The sequence below is a fragment of the Mesoplodon densirostris genome, chromosome 10 (genome assembly GCF_025265405.1).
Source record: "Mesoplodon densirostris isolate mMesDen1 chromosome 10, mMesDen1 primary haplotype, whole genome shotgun sequence".
NCBI lineage: Eukaryota > Metazoa > Chordata > Mammalia > Artiodactyla > Ziphiidae > Mesoplodon > Mesoplodon densirostris.
Window position 1 is genome coordinate 35,451,188 of NC_082670.1, and position 20,273 is coordinate 35,471,460.

The 20,273-nt window shown below is 49.8% G+C and overlaps 1 protein-coding gene across 1 annotated transcript in view; it reads left to right on the forward strand.

Moving 5' to 3' along the window:
• KIF6 (kinesin family member 6) overlaps positions 1 to 20,273 on the forward strand; it is a 402,079-nt gene that overhangs the window by 367,513 nt on the left and 14,293 nt on the right. Inside the window, exons 17-19 of the mRNA XM_060109677.1 lie at positions 12,140 to 12,224; positions 13,388 to 13,523; positions 15,967 to 16,064. Of these exons, the coding sequence (XP_059965660.1) occupies positions 12,140 to 12,224; positions 13,388 to 13,523; positions 15,967 to 16,064 (319 nt within the window). The remainder of the gene's footprint in view (positions 1 to 12,139; positions 12,225 to 13,387; positions 13,524 to 15,966; positions 16,065 to 20,273) is intronic.

Consider the following 20,273-nt stretch of genomic DNA (forward strand, 5'->3'; position numbering starts at 1 on the left):
TCTCTACCCATGTTTGCTCACAGGCTCTATAAATCACTCTTCTTTGCAAAAATACATCAAGCCCTGGGAAGGGGCTGTCTATTCCTTTGAGCACTTGAACATTGATGATCCTGTTACCAGTTGCCAGAGCCATTTTTTTCATTGTGCAGATGTGCTGCTTTGAGTGAATTAGGCATTTGACCAATGTCTCCATCAGTTGGGACTGCTGTAACAAATTACCACAGACTAGGTGGAGATTTATTTCTCACGGTTCTGGAGGCTGGAAGCCTGAGATCAGAGTCAGGTTCTGGTGAGGTCCCTCTCCTGGGCGCAGACTGCCGGCTTCTCTTTGTGTCCACTTGTGCTGGAAAGATCGAGCCAGCTCTCTGGTCTCTTCTTACAAAGGCACTAATCTCATTCATGGGGGCTCCACCCTCATGACCCAATTACCTCCCAAAGGCCCCACCTGCAGATACCATCACATTAGGGATTCGATTTCAGCATGTGAATTTTGGAGGGGACACAGTCCATAACAATCAAACACAGTAGACAAAATTCTAACCTCTTGACTTCATCTGCAAAGATGTATCTGATAAAATATACCACGGCCGGCTCCTCCATCTGTCCTCTCTTGTATTTGGCCAGTCTCAGCCCAGAAAAGTTCTTACTGTTTCGCAGGACCTATTCTGTTGCAAGTGTAGTGGAGCTGGGTAAGACCTTCCTAAATCCCCAAGGAAACTGATGATGAGTTTGGGGAAGACCTACCAACAGGAAACCAGGGTCATCTGTGCTCAGATACAAACGATGGGTGCTTCGTGTTCCAAATAACCAACATAAAGCTCTAAGTGGTGCTTTGAAAATACTGATGTCTATTCAGAAAACCATGAGGGCACTGTTGTACAGAGAGCTGTGGGTAGGGGACACCCAGAGAGCAGAGCAGAGCAATTTCCATATAAAAAAAAGAAAAGGAAAAGAGAAGCAGGGAGAAGTGAATTGCATAGATAAAGTCTATGACCAACCATTGAGGATGAATCTGGCAATATCTGATCTCTGCAATATCTAGAAGATATGCAACCTCCACCACCTGGCAATTCCACGCCTAGGAACATATACCTGAGATGGTGTCACATGTGTGCCCGAGGGGGCAGTCCTGGCAGCATTGTTCTTATCATAGCAAACAGTCAAACGAACAAGAACCAAGACAGGAGACCACCCAAAGGTCCCCCATAGGGGGTGGATAAGGGAGCGAGAGCTGTGATACAATCCTACAGTGGAACACCTTAGAGAATTCAACATGGATAAACTTGTAGCAGTGTGAATACGTCTCAAAAACACAATGGTGATTGAAAGAAAGAAAACTGCTGAAGGATATATATGGACCCATACCATGTGTGTAAACTCCAAAATTTTCAATACTTTTTGTCAGGGGGGAGGGAATGGGAGCTTTGGACATGAAAGACTCATAAAACACACACGTACAGGTGCACAGCCCGACAAACGGTTATAAAGAGAACACTCTGCCACCCCTTAAGTCAAGAAATGGCTACGTCATGAATGTTTACAGGGCACTAAAGACACAGAGCGTGAATATAAAAGCACGAAGGGAAGGTTATAGTGATGTTACCTTCAGGGAGGGAGGGTGGGGCTAGGGGAGGGCGCAAAGGAAGCCTCCACCAATTCTGAACCGTTCTAGCTCCAAACAAAGCCCAAGTCTAAGGCAGCTGTGGCAAACGGCTGATTTTTAGATTTTCCCAAATACTAGTGCTATTATGTCATTCTTTGAACATTTTTTGTGTGTTTGTAATGGTTTATAATAATTTCCATACCTCTACGAAGGACTAGATTCCAACGGTTCAAAAATCAAACACAAATTACTGTTCTGGTGGAATCATTGTGTTGGTAGAAGTGGTAGTAAAAAGTGAAACCCAATTCAATTCCAATTTGTCTTCATTTTCCTCACTACCGTTCATGTCAGGATCATTTTACTTAAAGAGGAAAACGGAAAGTTTACCACCCTTCATTTTCTCCTCCAGGCGCCTTGTATTCTCTGGGAGGGACTAACAGCTACAGATGGTCTGCCTGCATGTTGAACAATACAGGGGAAGCGCCTATGAAGGCTGCTTTTTATTGTTCTCCCCCGTTTCTATAAATCCTCACAATGGAGAGAGTTCTTCTCCTGCCCCTGGAAGAAACTGGGCAGCCCAGTAACTCAATTGTTCATTGTTAATTACCAGCAAAACAAACAACAACAAAAACAACAGAAACCCACATTGGTCATTCTATATTGTAACTAGAGTCTCAATAGTTCAAATTTCACTCAAAGATAAGACTTCCCTCCCTTTCCCCAACTAAGGCCAACCACCAGGAAGAGAGGGACATGGTCAGCTCCTTCTCTCTCTAACTCACTTCTTCCCTCAGCCTGCTAAGCTGTTTCCCCAGAAGGAGTTGGAGAGACGAAGGAAGGGAGGAAAGGCAGTTGGTAAAGATCACACTTAACTGGTACCATTGTAACACAGCTTTGTGCTCTCTGGGCCCAGCAAATGTTCAAAGCTGACTCTTGCTCATTTGGGGTCCTTTCACGGGTCCCTGGAGGCCCCTCACCCACACGTTCCTTGTCTCGAGGGAATGCACCTCATTCGGACAGTTGCTTACCTGTACAGGTCAGGGTCCAAACGGGAAGCAAGTGGCAGTACTCAAATTAGCTATTGTGAAGAGAGTTGAATAAAGTCCTGTTGACAAAGGCGTGAGCAGAGGGTAGGGAAACCACAAAGGAGATCGCAGTACCCCAGAGGTAATAACAGCAGCAAGGCAGGAAGCATCAGGCCTAAGAGGGCAAGGGAGTGAGCAGTTATGAAACTTGAAGACAAAAATGGCTGTGCAGCGATGGAGAACAGTATGAAGATTCCTTAAAAAACTAAAAATAGAGCTACCATATGAACCAGCAATCCCACTACTGGACATATACCCTGAGAAAACCATAATTCAAAAAGAGTCATGTACCACAATGTACACTGCAACACTGTTTACAATAGCCAGGACACAGAAGCAACCTAAGTGTCCATCGACAGATGAATGGGTAAAGAAGATGTGGCATATATATACAATGGAATATTACTCAGCCATGAAAAGAAACAAAATTGAGTTATTTGTAGTGAAGTGGATGGACCTAGAGTCTGTCATACAGAGTGAAGTAAGTCAGAAACAGAAAAACAAATACCGTATGCTAACATATATATATGGAATCTTAAAAAAAAAAAAAGGTTCTGAAGAACCTAGGGGCAGGACAGAAATAAAGACACAGACATAGAGAATGGACCTGAGGACACGGGGAGGGGGAAGGGTAAGCTGAGACGAAGTGAGAGAGTGGCATGGACATATATACACTACCAAACGTAAAATAGATAGCTAGTGGGAAGCAGCCGCATAGCACAGAGAGATCAGCTCGGTGCTTGGTGACTGCCTGGAGGGGTGGGATAGGGAGGGTGGGAGGGAGGCACAAGAGGGAGGAGATATGGGGATATATGTATACGTATAGCTGATTCACTTTGTTATACAGCAGAAACTAACACACCACTGTAAAGCAATTATACTCCAATAAAGATGTTAAAAAAAAAAAAGAGGGGCTTCCCTGGTGGCGCAATGGTTGAGAGTCCGCCTGCTGATGCAGGGGACACGGGTTCGTGCCCCGGTCCGGGAAGATCCCACATGCCGCGGAGCGGCTGGGCTCGTGACCCATGGTCGCTGAGCCTGCGCGTCTGGAGCCTGTGCTCCACAGTGGGAGAGGCCACAGCAGGGAGAGGCCCGCGTACCGCAAAAAAAAAAAAAAAAAAAAAAGAAATGGCTGTGCAGAAAGGCTCTGGCCATCTGATAGGAGCTGTGACCTTCAGTAAAGCAGTGCATCCAGCTCGTGGCCTCTACAGAGATGTCTGGGGAAAGAAATACCTCAGCCTGTCTCCTCCCATGCTCCAGTCCCTGCCCATGTTCCCCATCGGCTGAGTCCAGCCAGAGGGAGGAGGGTAAGGAAGCCCACTGTTCTACCAGCTGGGCTCCTGGGGTGAGGCGCAGAACAGGAGAGGGTGGAGAGTGGATTTGGAGAAGCAGAAGGAACAGGCCCAGCTCTCCCAGGCTTCCTGTGGTCCACCGCCAGCTTTGTTTCTCCTAAGGTCCCTCTAGGTGGCTTTATTAAAAGGGATCTAAGTTTTAAGTGGTGTGCCAGAGGGTCTGAGTGCTGTGCTGGAACACGCTCACTCTGGCTCACGAGCACTGACCATGGGCCTCTCCTCCCGGCTCCAGATTCAGGAGCATCATGCTGGTGGCTTGAAATCAGTCACACCACAAACACTACAAATCAGGGCTTTTTCTCTTCAGAGAGCTGGTTGTTCCACATCTGCCAGCATGCCTCTGGTCTCAGGTGACCCTGACTCTCCTCCAGGCTGGAGCCCATGCTTTTTCCACAGAGATGGCAGCCACTCTGCTCCCGCTCCTCAGACAGCATCACGTGCCCCCCCTCTAGAGTTCTTGAGGGGAGTCACACTTCTGTCCACACCACACACACACAACACACCATGCACACACACAACACACCATGCACACAGCACACACCATGCACACACAACACACACCACGCACACAACACACACCACGCACAAACACACACACACACACCACTCACACATACACCATGCACACACACAACACACACCGTGCACACACATACAGCACACTATGCACACAACACACGCCATGCACACACAAAAAACACTATGCAAACACACCACGCACACACAACATACAACACGCATACACACACCACTCACATACACCATGCACACAAAACACAACATGCACACACACAACACACACCATGAACACAACACACGGTGCACACACAGCACACACCACACACATACACCATGCACACGCAAAAAACACATCATGCACACACACAACGCACCCTGCACACAATACACACAATGCACACACAACGCACACCATGCACACAACACACCACGCACACACACACAACACACACCATGCACACAACACACCATGCACACACAAAAAACACAACATGCACACACAACACACACCACGCACACACACAAACACACACCATGCCAACACACACAACACACACATACACCATGCACACAAACACCACACACCATGCACACACACAAACACACATCATGCGCACACACACACCACACCACAAACACACAGATTCCCAAGGGTTCTCATCAAGCTTTCTGAGCTGTCTCCTTCAAGCCCCCTCCCTACCTTGGGAAGGATCTCTACACACATTACCCCCAGGGAAGTGGATAAGGTGGGCTGAAGGCAAACTACTAGGGTCTTTAAAAAAATTCTCCAGAAATTTCTTTTGGCCCTTTTCTAACATCAATGTGCGCGTTTTGGTTGTCTGCCCACTCTTGCCACCTCACTTTGAAAATGTGCCAGGTCTACTGTGTAGTCTGTTTCCGAGCTCACTTTTGACTCTGAAATACAACAGAATTTTGCCAAATGAACAGATTGGCTTACAAATTGGCTAGTAGCAGATAAGTTTTCCAAAAGTGGAGGGAGATGATTTTATTAAGGTTCTCAGTTCAATTCCTAGAAGTCCTAAAATTTCTTTTACAAGCCAATCAAGAGAATTGACCAAGCCCCACTAATCATTATCATCAGAGGTTTTCACAGGAGGAAGGTCTGCGCTCACCCTCGCAGGTGTGGGGAAAACTGCCCTCCCCAGCAGGTCATAGGTATCCTGAGAACACTCCAGACTCGCTGGGTCCAGTGTGACAAGGATATAGCTGGGTTTTAGGGATGCCAAGCTTCCTGCTAATGTCTCTCTGAAAAGCCACTGAGATTAAGACATGTGGTCACCAATGGTCAGTGAGGCGAAAGTGACAGAGGGTAGAATTGCCGAGGGACTCGGGCTCGTAGAGAAGCCCTGAGTTCAGTAATGTCGGCACACTTCTGAGGAGTGAGGAGGCCTCAGTGGGCTGGACGCAGGCAGGAGCAGCCTTTGCACAGGCCTGCCTCTGAAGGGGGTGGGGAGAGGGTACCAGGAGCCTCAGAAAGAGGTGCCAGGCTCTGAGTGGCTGCAACCAGAGAATGCTGACTGGAAAGCAGAGATGGAGCTGGGGTCCCAGCAGAAAGGACTGTGGAGAGTTGGGAGAAGGAGAGAGCTCCCGTTTGAGCAGAGGTGATCGTGGTCGGGAAGTGAGTAAGGAGACTAGAAGCATCTTTCCTGTGAATGCGGGATGCTCCTGGGGTCTCCCTTGTATCGCTTGCAAGTCCACACTGACCCTCTGTGTGGGCCGCGTCCTCCTCCGGGAATGCCGGGGAGCAATGGAGGGGAGCAATGCCGAAGCAGAGAGGCCACCATCCCAGGGGTCTGGTCGTGGGCAGAGAGGCCCAGAGTGGACGCAGAGGCGGTTACTCAGGAGGGAAGGGACGCAGCTGGCCTTCCATGAGCAGAGTCCAGGCTCCAGACCGGCATGGGGAAGGATTTTGATTGCGCTAAAGCTGGGCCATCTGTGCTCTTGGAGGGCGCCCCATTCTCCCTGCGGGGAGGACGGCGGTGGTGAGTGGGGACCCGAGCAATGATCAGCCACAGCCCTGGGTCCGCAGGGTATTCACCACGCCCTTGAGTCCGAGCCTGCCGTGGACAGCGATGGTGTTACACAAAATCAACACCAAGACACATGGTGGCACCGAGCGCCTGTCAGCGTGTGATCACTCCAGCTGGCAATACATTTGAGCCATTAAACAGGAAACGGTCTGATTGGGAAGCCAGAATCTTTGCCTCTGAACTGCTGACCATTGTGGTAATTGGGCTACTGACATCATCCATCTTGGGTAGAACAGACACTTGAACTTCGTGAACGAGGTGAGGCTGAGTGATCTGGGCTCTGTGAGACAGTGTAGCCCAAGGAGGCCCAGAGTGGGTGTTGAGGGAGCGAATCCGTAGTTGGATAGCTAAGGCCACCTGCTGGAATGCCTCCGTGGCTCTGCTGTCTCGTCTGCCACGGTAGAGCCACATAATTCACGGCCTTCTCCCGCACAGGGCACTGGCCTTTGCTCCTTGGAAGCCCACAGGGCCCCTTTCCGCTGGTGTCTGCTTGGAAATGTCAATACCGCCTTCCTTAGGATTCTGAACACACAGTTAAGGAGACAAGCAGGCTGGCTCTGGGTATTCTGGGGGCTGCCTTGGGGGGCCAGGCTCCCGTGGGTAACGTGGGTAGTGAAGCTCCTCACACCCATCAGGCAAGCTGCAGATACCCAGTGGGAGCAGCGTGCAGGCCGTGGTTTCAGTTAGGAAAGGGCAGTCTGCACAGGCCGGCACTCGGGGGAGAGACTGAGGCTTTTTCTCAGCCCCAGCCCCGCACCTGAAAGGCCTTCAAGGGAAAGAGCATCACCTTCAGATACCAAGGACAGGTCAATACCCACCTCAGTGATCTGCCCCATGGCTGCCTTCATTATGCCAGTCGCTTGCAAAGGAAAAAGCACCAGCTTTGAAGTCAGACAGAGCTGGGTCCTGACTCCAGCTTTTTTTTACCAGTGGTGTGATCCTGGGGAAGATGACTTCCCCTGTCAGAACTCAGTTTCCCCATCTGTGATGGACTTGTTATATAAGAGCCACAGAGCAGCCACGTGGTGGGTATCGTTCTTCAGATATCCACCATCTGCAAGGGCCAAGTGCAGGCAGCCCAGCCCTACAGAGAGTGTGACTTCCTTGCTGCAAACCCCTGAGCTCCTTTGCCCCACAGTGGCTTCCAAAGGTCTGGAAGGAGGGGGTGGGGGGCAAAGGGCCATGCTGGGCCCCGTGTAGCATCCTACGTGAACCCCTGCAGGTCCTGCATCCCCAGTGACTCCTGCATGGAGTACGTGCACTGAAACTGGACACAGAGCTTTGAACGGTGTTTCTTTTTTTTTTTGCGGTACGCGGGCCTCTCACTGTTGTGGCCTCTCCCGTTGCGGAGCACAGGCTCCGGACGTGCAGGCCCAGCGGCCATGGCTCACCGGCCCAGCCGCTCCGCGGCATGTAGGATCTTCCCGGACCGGGGCACGAACCCGTGTCCCCTGCATTGGCAGGTGGACTCTCAACCACTGCGCCACCAGGGAAGCCCCATGAACGGTGTTTCTTAACAAGGGGTGAGCATCGGAATCACAGGGGAACCTACCATCAAATCCTAACTCAGAACGTCTGGGGTAGGGCCCAGCAGTCTCTGTGCTTTTACAAGTGCCTTAGGTGATTCTCAGGTGCACCCCCAGTAGAAAGCCAGTGAACGAAAGAAACGAGATTCTGCACATTTCAGACATTTACTGACTGTAGGAGAGTTTGGGTGTGTGTGTGTGTAGGGTATGGGGAGGTGGGAAGAGAAGTTACAGTGATCTTTCCAATGCCCCTGGAATCATGCCAGGTATAAGGGGACCCACAGGAGGCTGGCCTCCCCAGCAAGCACCTTTTTGTTCTCGTGCTGCTGGTTCCAAACACCTGACACATCAGAGGTGGGGTCAGCCTGGGACTGTGCATGCCCTGCTGGAAGTTTCAGTTACTACTTGACTGCTCAGGGCTTCCTCCACGTGTGACATTCAGATCTACAGCGGCGGGAATGGAGCCCTTCTCTTTCGCTTCTGTATTGTGTGGGAGCCAGCTGCCCACACAGATTCACAGCGTGACCTCATGGGCCACTCAGGGCTATGACCTTCGGTGCTCCCGTCCCAGCCAGAGTCCTGTGCTTGAAAGGAGGACTCCTTGTGCCCCCTGTCAGGTGACGGGAGGTTCTGTCCCTGGCCCCAGTCCCGGTGGGCATGGAGACCTGCAAAGCGCAACTGCCCTTTACTTACTCCCTTTTCCTCTGTTCCTGCTCAGCCGCTTTGTCTGGTTCCCTCTGAGTTCCCAGCCCCTCTTTCTCTTGAGAGACGGCTGATAAGCCAAGCCTCAGGAAGCAGCAGAAGCAGCCAGGGCCGTCTCCTGGTGAGGTTACAATGCATTTCACTCAGCAAACATCACTTTGGCAAGAGGCCCCTTTGGTTGCCACGGCAACGCGGGTAGCTTGTGTCTTGGGGGTATGCTGTGCCCTCATTCTGGCTGCCCAAGTTCCCTTGCCCCAGCTTTCTTTCCCAGATCCTTTCACCACCCTGGCGCCACCTCACATTAACTATGCTTCAGTTTGGAGCAGCTTTGTCTTGACCAGCAAAACAACTACTTGGCTTTGCCATCAAAGGAATAGATCACACCATTCCTCTCCGCAACGCCCTCCAGCCTCTCAGCTCTCTCAAAGCCAGCGTCCTTTCCAGGCCCTCAAGGTCCTACCTGATCTGGCCTCAGTTTCCTCACTGGCCCAGCCTTCACCCCAGAGCAGGGTCTTCACTGCATCTCTCAGGGGGCTCCTTGGTATGGGGTCAAAAAGTGTTAAAAGGACAAAGGAGAGCCACAGCTTTTCTTTTTTAACAGACTCGGAGATACATGTGTCCATTTCTGAAACCATTAGGAAAGGAAATATTCTATTTCAAGTCCTACCATTATCAGTTTGGTGTTGAGATACTTCCTTCAGTTTACCAGGTCTCACGTTTCCCAGAGAGGACAAGGGCCAGTGAGCAGGGGCAGCATTGAGGGCACCCTGGACGTGGAGTCTGAACAAACAAAGCACTGGAGAGATACAAAGAGCAGAGGGACCAGTGCCTGCCCTCGAGGGGCTTCCGGTGCCTAGGCCTGGGGGACCATGGGTGACGAGGACAGGCAGTTTGGCTCATTAGGGCCACTAAGATGCACCAGCATGGGGGACAGCATAGTCTTCGGCTGGGAAGTCTATGGTATGTATGAGTGAGACACTTGCTCAGCCAGTTTACAAGTGACAGGTGACAGTTGACACAAGGCACAGAGAGTAGCAGGTGCCTGGCAGATAAAGAACAGAATCCTGATCTGCTTAGCGTATTTATCGATGAGTTAGGTAATGACATAAAAGCAGCCAAAAGGGAAGGAATAAGGCATGCCAGAATAAGGACCTCTCAGCAGGCTAAACCCCCGATAAATGGGAAATATTGCATTTGTGATTAAGAGGATAATCACACTGAAATAGAATGCGTTTGACAACCACTCATAACTATAGGAACGTGTGTAAACTGACCGCAAGCTTAATAGAAGACAGTGACAAACTGACATGGCCATGACAATGACGAAGCTGCTGAAAAACAAAAACAGTGCTAGGGGGCTGCCTGGTATACACATCTAGCTCTTTGGAACCAGAAGAATTGGGTTCAAATCCCAGCCCTACCACTTATTAGCTCTGTGACCTTGAGTTATTCACCAACCTCTCCGAGCCTCAGAATCTAACTGAAATGAGATGGTAATGCCTTCCCTGCTGAGTTATCTTGAGAATTAGCAGTAAGATGAGTAGACCACCTAGCCCAGCATCTAGTAGAACTTGGCAGAACCTGGAATATAGAAGGCGCTCAGTAAATGGTCATTGTTAGTAATTCACCTCCAATAGATATATAGAACATAAATTTTTCAAGGCTAGGAGAACTCTTCTCTACCCTGCCCCTCTCGGGCCTATCTGGAGTATGATGTCCAGATTCAGGCTCTGTACTTCAGATCGATTAGAAAGTCACCTTTAGGTGAGAGAATTAGGCTGAGTCAGCCCGGGAATAAAGCTCCAGGTACATGTGGTATTTTGTTGCTGTTGCTGTTGCTGTTAAAGTATTTAAAGAACCATCAGATTAAGAAGGAGAACAAACTGTGCTGCTCCAGAGCTCCAAAGGAGAGGTGAAAGGAAGTTAGTGGGGCAGGCCTCAGCTCCAATTAAGAGGAAACAGAGCTGCCCGCAACGAGGTATGCTCATTGTAAAGCGCTGAGCCCCAGCCCCGGCAGTATGGGGGGAGAAAGCAGATGACCATTCTCAGAAATGTTATCGAAGGAATTTCTGAATTGAGAGCCTTGCAACCAAACAAACCTGGATTTGGATCCAGGCTCCTCAAGTTAGCCACGCGGCCTTGGGCAGGTTAACTTCTTTGAACCTCCATGACCTTCTCTGTAAAAGGGGAGTAATAATACCTCCAATGAGTACCAGAAGGATTAAATCTGATCATGTCCAGAAAGCACCTAGCATGTGATAGAGTCTCCCCTCCAAAGAGAAAAAAGTGGGGCTGCATAACTCCTAAGACGCCTTCTGAGGCTGAGAAGTGTGGTACAACCACCGAGAGCCTCCTGGGAAGATAGACAGACCCCACCCACCAGGCTAGGAAAGGATGGGCTCCAGACAAGCACACAAGCAGCCAGAGCAGGCAACCCGGCAGCCAGCAGTGACAGCTGGCGTGTCTGGGGACACAGCCCTCACCTAGGACTTGCCAGGGCCCTGTGGGCAGGGCGTCTGAGCATGTTTCTCAGCCCTGGGTGCACATTGGGTTAATCGGGCTTAGAACCACTGCTTCAGAGGGAAGTCAAAAACGGGAGACATGGGCTTCCCTGGTGGCGCAGTGGTTGAGAGTCCGCCTGCTGATGCAGGGGACACGGGTTCGTACCCCGGTCTGGGAAGATCCCACATGCCGCAGAGCAGCTGGGCCCGTGAGCCATGGCTGCTGAGCCTGCGCGTACAGAGCCTGTGCTTCGCAACGGGAGAAGCCACAACAGTGAGAGGCCCGCGTACCGCAAAAAAAAAAAAAAAAAAAAAAAAAAACAGAAAAAGACGGGAGACATGATTTGAGGCTGGAGAATTCGGCACCTCAACTGATGTAAAGTAAGATGTGAGCCGTTTTAGTGATGCCTTTTTGGTTTATGAAGGGCTCAATATCAGAGGAGGGGGAAATGGTGTTCTGCATCTTCCCTGGGGACTCAAGAGGAAATGAGTGAACTCCATGGTAAAAGGATTGGTAGAGATATAAGGAAGAATTCCCTTCCAGTGACAGATGTTGGACAGTGGGAGGGACAGTGGATGGAGCATAATCATGGAACCCTCCTCTGGGGCTCTCAGCTGAGCAGAGGTTGCCACCCAGAGGAGGTGGGTAAAGCAAGCGCCCATCCAAAGGCCCCAGAAGGACTCACAGGGTCCCCTTTCACCAGGGACGCACGATGACTGTGTCATCCGCTCTAAACATCACACTCTCCCTTGACCTTTCTTCCTTGCTGGAGGGAACCATCAGCATCTCCCTTCTCCAGGTATCTCAGAAAACACACCTGTGCCCTCGACGCCAGACCTGCTGGAAGAGAAGCTGCGATCACAACTGGAGGAAGAAAAGAAAAGGTGCCCTTTCTTTTCACCACACACACCCTGACCCCAGCCCCTCAGGGCAACCTGGAGCTGTGGGGCAGGGCAGGGTGGCCACGCCCATCCCAGGCCTGCAGCTACTCTGGAAGCGGGTCCTAAAATAGCTGGAGGAGGTGCCACCTTCCAGCAGGCAGTCGTGAGATGCAGGAAGCCGAGGCAGGGTGAGGCTGGAGTGGGGAGCAGAAGGCCCAGCCAGGCTCCAGCGCTGGGAACCCCAATCGGGCAGGGAGAGCAGCCTCCGCAGCCCCCGCCCAGGCTGCAGCCCAGGAAGCGGCAAGTCTTGTCTGCTGCTGCCCTCTAGGGGAGCCCAGAAGTATGACCATGGAGGACCTCCTTACCCCCCACTTCTCTCCTGAGGCTCCTTATCTGCAAGGTGTCCAGAGAATATCAGACCCTCCTGCGGCCATTTAGGGCCCCAGAATGATTTAACCTGCAGAGCGAGGAACCTCAAGCATAAACAGACATCTGGTCATTACTGATACAAGCTTCTCAGTTCATTCATTCATTTAGACATTCAACAGCTACCTCCTCTGCCATGGGGATGTTTGGGGGAAAACAAACAAGAAACCTTCCTTGCTCTCAAGGGGGCGATGCTGTCACTGTAGCACACACCACCCACCCCTGGGCTGGCTAGGCATGTACCCTGAGCGCACCCTGTCACACTGCCCCCACCCCCAGATGGCCTGGGTTCAAACCCTGGCTCATCTGTTTATGAGCTCAGTGCTATAGAGCAAGTTCCTTAACCTCTCCAGGCCTCAGGTTCCAAATCTGTAGAGGGGGAGATGATGATAATAGCACCTTCCTCATAGGGCTGTGGAGAGGATTCAATGAGTTTATAGACGGCAAGGGCCTCGAGCGATGCCTGCCCTTCAGTGCCCAGTAACGGTACTTATCCTTCTCGGAGAGGGGTTAGTCATCTCACACACACAGCCCCACGGCCCACTGGACAGAAATACCTGGCTGTGGGCTCACATGCTGGCGCCATACTCTGGCCTGGGTGGGCAACTGTAAGGTCCCAGCCCCAGGCACCAAGGCTGCGTGGCCAGGCTTCTGAGGCTCAGGCCCTGCCGCCGCCAGTCTCTTTAGAGCCCTCCCTCCCTGCCAGTGACTTTCAAGACTCCTCTCTGACTCCACTGCAGGTATAAAGCAATGTTCACGCACCTGAAGGCGCTGAAGGTGGAGATTGAGCACTTGCAGCTACTCGTGGACAAAGCCAAGGTGAAGCTACAGAAAGAGTTTGAAGCCTGGTGGGCAGAGGAGGCCACCAGCCTGCAGGTACTGGCAGCCATGCCCCTCACTGCCCCAGAGCTCGCCCTCCTGCTGAGGCCTGAGGAATGTCAGGGCAGCCAGGGAGGGGCCAGCCCCCCAGCCCCATGGTGGGGGGCGGAGCAGAGGAAAAAGAATGGGGGCTTAGACCCACAGTGCACGTGCTCTCAGCCCCTACCTCCTGAAGCGAGGGCTTGTTTTAGTAACAAGGAACGTGAGTGGTCAGGGGCTCACCGTTTCCTTGCTAGTGTCTGACGCATAGAAATGTAGGGGGTGGGAGGTGTAGCTCCCCAAGCCGATGGATTTGCCACCATTGCTTCCTGAGTTGTAGTGGCAACACTGATTGTTCTTTATTACAGTCATATATATGTACGTATGTGTGTGTATATATATATGGTATAAATTTTAGAAAATACAGAAAAACACAAGGTAAAATCACCATAACCCCACCGCTTAAGGATAACCGATATTAATATGTTGGATCGTATTATTTTATAGTTGTATGCATATACATCCATATGCTTTTATAAAAATAGAATCATATTCGTCTTCAAGTATGACAAACGGCTTTTGTTTTTACTTAGTTGTCCAGCATGCCACCTCTTCCATGGCATGATTCCATGACATCATTCCAGTGCTGTCACTGTTCAAGCATATGGATTTATTCTAATATATTTAATCTCCTTGTGTTTAATGTTTAGGTTGTTTGGGGGTCGTTTCACTAGAAAAGTATTTGAAGATACATTTTTGCATATTTCCTAGACGAATTCCTAGAAGTTCTCTATAATATTATGAAGGCTAAAATAACCTGTTAAGAAATGTTAGTACACACCCCCAGTTCCAACTGTCCTCATGTGACCCCTCAGCTGTGTATAATAAAAGAGATGACTTACACATAATCCTACCACTTGTGTGGCTGGCAGAACCCTTAGAGATTCTCCAACAGGCTGATTGTGTCATTTTAAGGACAAGAAACTGAGAGCCAGAGAAGATAGTGTCCCAAGGACACAACCGAGCAGTAACCCATACATTACCGAGTGGCCTCGTGACCAGACAATGGAGAAACATATTTGGATAAAATTAAATACACAAGATGACAAATAAAACCAATAAGATGGAAATACAGTTATCACAGTATTTTAGCAGCAAAGTTATGGTATAGTAATATGAATACCATTTTACAGATGCATTAATTAATAAGATCTGGGGGGATCAATATTTACCACAATTTCAAAGTAGTGCTGAACACAATATTTCAAGATTTCTGCAGCAACTGTAATGTGATCTGAAAATATCTGTAATTTCTACTGGTGACGGAGTCACTGGTACCACCCATTCTACTGTGGTTTGTTGTCTACGTTTAATCATCGAAAGAAATGTTAAATTTCAGGTAGAAGTTAGGAAGAATAAAGATGTCATTGGTTCCCAGTCACGTTCACAGTGCCCCTGCTCTCCAGTTAAGAAGCCTCCCTCGGGAGGTCATCAGTGGGTGAGACTGTCAGCCACTGCCGGTGCCCAGCCACCGAACAGTGATGAGGGTTATCCAGGGTTATCCCATCATCCCATGTGACCCAGGAAGAGTCCAGTCGAGGCTGATGGATTCAGACCATTTGTTACTCATGTAGACAGTGAAAGCCAGGGTAGCCAAGGTGTCAGCTCCCTGTGCCCTCCACCCCACAGGACGTCATTGAAACAGAAGGGACCAGGTGACCACAGCAGGGATGATGGGGCGCCCTGTAGCAATTCCATGCAGCCACTAAGCCATTTTATAGCCGGCGGATGTACCCTGAGTGGGGCAGGCAAAAAGCCTTAACCCTCATTAGAACATAGGAGGTGATGAGAAACTGCCCCATGGTGGCCTCTGAGCGAGATGGGGAGGAAGTGGGAAATGGCCTGGCAGCAGCTGCTCACAAACCTCCTATGCTCTCATGTTCTGGGAGAAGCATGGGGCATTCTGCTAAGCCTCAGATCAGCTGGGGTTTAATCGCTGCTCAGGAGACCTGCGTGGAGACACGCAAGGTTTCCGGGACCCTGGTGGAGCTGCCCCCACATGCATGATGCATGATGAATGCATTGCTCCTGACTCTGCCAGCATCTCTTTGGGACGAGGGAAAGCAAAGCCAGAAAGGACTTGTGGGGAACTGTCAGATCACATTTTAAACACTTTTTCTTAACTTTAAAAAATAATACAGGCTCAATTTGGAGAACTTAGAAAACATAGAAAAGCACAAAGAATAAAGCAAACATTACCCATTATCCTGCCATCCAAAGAGAATGTTTTGATGCCCCTCATTAAGGTCAGGACTACATCTAGATTTATTTTTTTTTCCCCACACATGTACATACCAACTTTTCTAGCTGGCTTTTTCCCTTTAAGAAATATCATCAAAGACATTTTCCCCATGTCATTAGATTCATGCTTACACTGTGAAACTTTCTCTTGGACCAACAGGTAAACTCCCCAGCAGTGAATTCATTGAATCAAATGAAACCCTTTCCCCAGATGCCAGAATCCCAGCAAGAAAGGTCCCAGCTTCTCTCTAACAAAAGGTAAGGGGAGAACCCTGCGACAGGGTTGGGATGCCCAGAAAAGATGCCCTACCTCTCCTCAACCCAGTCTTGATGCTCTAAGTGCAGGCTGCATGATCCGGGAAGATGAGTGACTTCCACTGTTAAATTAGTTGAAAATACTCAGGCCAGTGGCTCTCAGGCTTTACTGGAGTACCGCGCCCCCTCCCCCCACCCCCAGCCCTTTCCCTCCGGCTCTGACAGCCAGTGGACCTACTGCCACAGTGACAAGAGAAGCAGTTTAACCGAACTGTGCAAGCCCTGGTCCTGCCGCTGGGTAGGAAGACGCGGTTGGCAGTAGTGGGAGGGAAGAGGGAGGGGGGAACTGTGGAGGGGATGTTGGGTCAGGCAGAGGGGAGTCAGCCTGCCAGGACCCAGGGACCTCTGGTTAGTGCCTCTGTCCTGGCACAGACTCAGGAGAGACGTGGGCAGCCTCCCGTGAGGACGTCCAGAGCCAGTGTCCCTGAGTGATGGCATGAGCCCGCACAGACTACACTTCCCACACACACACCTTCTGAAGGCAGGTTCCTTCTCATGCGACCCACGTTATTGTCTCTTTCCAACCGCACAGCGTGGGCGGTAGAGCCAATCACACCTGCCTCATCCATCCTCCATCCCTGAGACAGGCCCGCTGTCTGCACGGCAGAGGCCAGGCCAGCATGAGTGGGGCCTCGGCCTTGACTGCCAAGGAATGGTCCTTGCCTGGGTCTGAGCAGGAGCTGAGTTCTCAGGTTGGAAACGTGAAATAGAGCTTTTTAAAAGGGGTTGGGGAGAGGGTTGCCAGACGGTGTCCCTGATCCGATGATGTGATGAGAATGGCAATGACCTCTGTGGTCTTCTTTTCAAAAACCCATAACCCTGGTTGAGTCATGAGGAAAATGTCAGATAAGTCCCAGTCGAGGGGCATTCTACAAAATACCTGACCAGTACTCCTCAAAACTGTCAAGGGCAAGAAAATTCTGAGAAACTGTCACAGACAAGAGGAGCCTAAGGAGCTATGATGGCCAAATGTAATGTGCTATCCTGGATGGGAACTAGATCAGAAAAACTAAGAAAATCCAAATAACGAACAGACGGTAGTTAATAATAATGTATCAGTATTGGTTCCTTAGTTGTGACAAATGTACCACACTAATATAAGATTATATAATGAGGGAAACTGGGTTTGGGGTATACGGGAACTCTCTGTACTATCTTTGCAACTTTTCTCTAAATCTGAAACTATTCTTAAAACAAAACAAAACAGCCAACCAGAGAGCTGTCCACCACCTGGCTGACATTTTCCCTGGGCCTCTTCACATCCCCCAACCTGGCCCTCAGGGCCAGCACTTTGGCTTGTATTCTAGCTTTAGGAAACATCTCCTGTGTGAGCCCCTAGGCCCCAGGTTAACAGCCGGCAAGGTGTGTTCTGTTTGGCTACGCTGGTGTTTTAAAAGGCAGTGTAGATCCACAAAAGAAAAAATTGATAAGTTTGACTATATTCATATGGAAAATGCTGCTCTGTGAAAGACACTGTTAAGAGAATAACAAGATAAACCACAGACTGGGAGAAAATATTTGAAAAACATATATAAATGGGCAAAAGATCTGAACAGCCACCTCACCAAAGAAGATATACAGGTGGCAAATAAGTGTATGACAGGATGCTCCACATCATATGTCATTGCGGAAATACAAATTAAAGCAATAATGAGACACCATTCCACACCTATGAGAATGGCTAAAATAAAATAAAACCGATACCACCAAATGCTGGTGAGGATGTGGAGCAATAGGAACTCTCATTCATTGCTGATGGGAATGCAAAATGGCACAGCCTCTTGGGAAAACAGTTTGGTGGTTTCTTACTAAACTAAACATACTCTTACCATACGATTCATCAGTCATGCTCCTTTGTGTTTACCGAAATGAGTTGAAAACTTACATCCACACTTACATATGGTTATTTATGGCTTTATTCATAATTTCCTAAAACTGGAAGCAACCAAGATGTCCTTCAAAAGGTGAATGGAAAAAACAAAACAAACGGTACATCCATATTTCATGATAAAAAGAAATGAGCTATTGAGCCATGAAAATACGTGGAGGAAACTTAAATGCATATCACTAAGTGATGAAGCCAGTCTGAAAAGGCTACATACTGTATGATTCCAGCTATGACATTCTGGAAAGGGCAACACTACGCACACAGGTAGAAAGATCAGTGGTTGCCGGGAGAGAGGGCAGGGGTGGAAAGGATGAATAGGGAGAACACAGGGGATTTTTCAGGCAGTGAAACTATACTGTAGGATACTGTAATGATGGATATACCATAGTATGCATTTGTCAAAATCCATAGAATCATACAACAGAAAGAGTGAACCCCGACGTAAGCTGTGGACATCAGTTAATAATAAGGGTTCATCAGTTGTAACAAACGTACAACACTAATGCAAGATGTTAGTAATAGGGGAAAATACAAGCCGGGAGAGAGAGGATACATGCGAATTCTCTGTACTATTTGCTTAATATTCTGTAAACCTAAAACTTTTGTAAAAAAAATAGTACATTCATTTTTTTAAAAAACTTAAAGGCAGGGCTTCCCTGGTGGCGCAGTGGTTGAGGGTCTGCCTGCCAATGCGGGGGACGCAGGTTCGTGCCCCGGTCCGGGAGGATCCCACGTGCCGCGGAGCGGCTGGGCCCGTGAACCATGGCCGCTGAGCCTGCACGTCCGGAGCCTGTGCTCCGCAACGGGAGAGGCTGCGGCAGTGAGAGGCCCAGGTACCGCAAAAAAAAAAAAAAAAAAAAAAAAAACCTTAAAGGCAGTGTAAGTAGGCAGCTGCACTTCTCCGTGGCAATACAGAGCTTGGCATTAGTGTCCCACACAGTCCCTCTCTGTGCCTTCCCTTGGGTACCTGCTAATCTCTGGGATACTTGAGTTTCCAAACCCTAATACCTTCCTGCTGCCCCACTCTGGGCCCCCTCCCTGAAACCCCAGGACTCCACAGAGCATGTGTGAAAAACACTAGTCCAGCCAGCCCAGAGCTTCCCCCAGTCATTGCTCTGGCTCCGATCCGAGCCTCTCGAGTGTCCGCCACATGAGAATAAGCCCTCCTCCCCAGTGTGAGGCTTCTCAGAACCCCTGACTATTTCTCCAGCTTCTTTTCTGACCTCTTCCAAGCTCTTACCGGTAGGAGTATCCTGCCCAGCAAATAGGAAGCTCCAGCTCTAATTTTTCTTTTGCTTCAAGACAATGAAGTGTGTGTGTGTGTGTGTGTGTGTGTGTGTGTGTGTGTGTGTGTGTGTGTGTTGGGAAAGGCCTGGTGAAACTACTCCAGGGCTATAAGGTAGACATAGACCGTGCCTGCCAAGTGAAGCTCAGAACCTTGAATTTCAAAGGCGTGTATCAGGTTACCTATAGGAGCTTCTCCCAAATTCATGCTCCCTGACCTCTACCCCCAGCACTTTTCTGTTTTTTGGTTTTTTTTTTTCAGTACGTGGGCCTCTCACTGTTGTGGCCTCTCCCGTTGCGGAGCACAGGCTCCAGACGCGCAAGCTCAGCGGCCATGGCTCACGGGCCTAGCCGCTCCGCGGCATGTGGGATCTTCCCGGACTGGGGCACGAACCCGTGTCCCCCGCATCGGCAGGCGGACTCTCAACCACTGCGCCACCAGGGAAGCCCTACCCCCAGCACTTTTGATGATGCTGGAAGGAGGGTCTTTGGGGAGTGGACTCTCAGGCAGGCTCTGGGCACTGTTAAGGCTCTGTCATCTGTGGTGGCAGCCGGTGCTCTGGTGGGATCTTTAACCTTCGGCAGAAATAACCAAGTGTCCTGAAAAGTGTCTGTTAAGACACCTCGGCTATGAGCGGTCAGCACCCCTAAATTCCTTCCCACAGAGTAATTCAGATACCATTCATTGTGGGCGGAAAGGTTACAGTGGACAGGTGAGAGGAAAAGGGTCCTGCTAGAGACTGGCAAGGGCAAGGTCTCGGGCTCCTCCTCTGATGAAGAAGTCACCTGCCACTGCTTTCAAAAGCTGGCAGAGAAGAGCTCACAGAGCTCTACCAGGGGTGAGGCAGGGAGGAGACCCTGTCCCCCGGTCATCGTGGCTTCACAGACATTCTCTGAACAGCCAACTGTGGAGGATTAGTTGTTGGCGTCCTTAAATTCTCCAAGGAGACTTCTCCAAGGCTCTCCTCTCTTATGGTAAT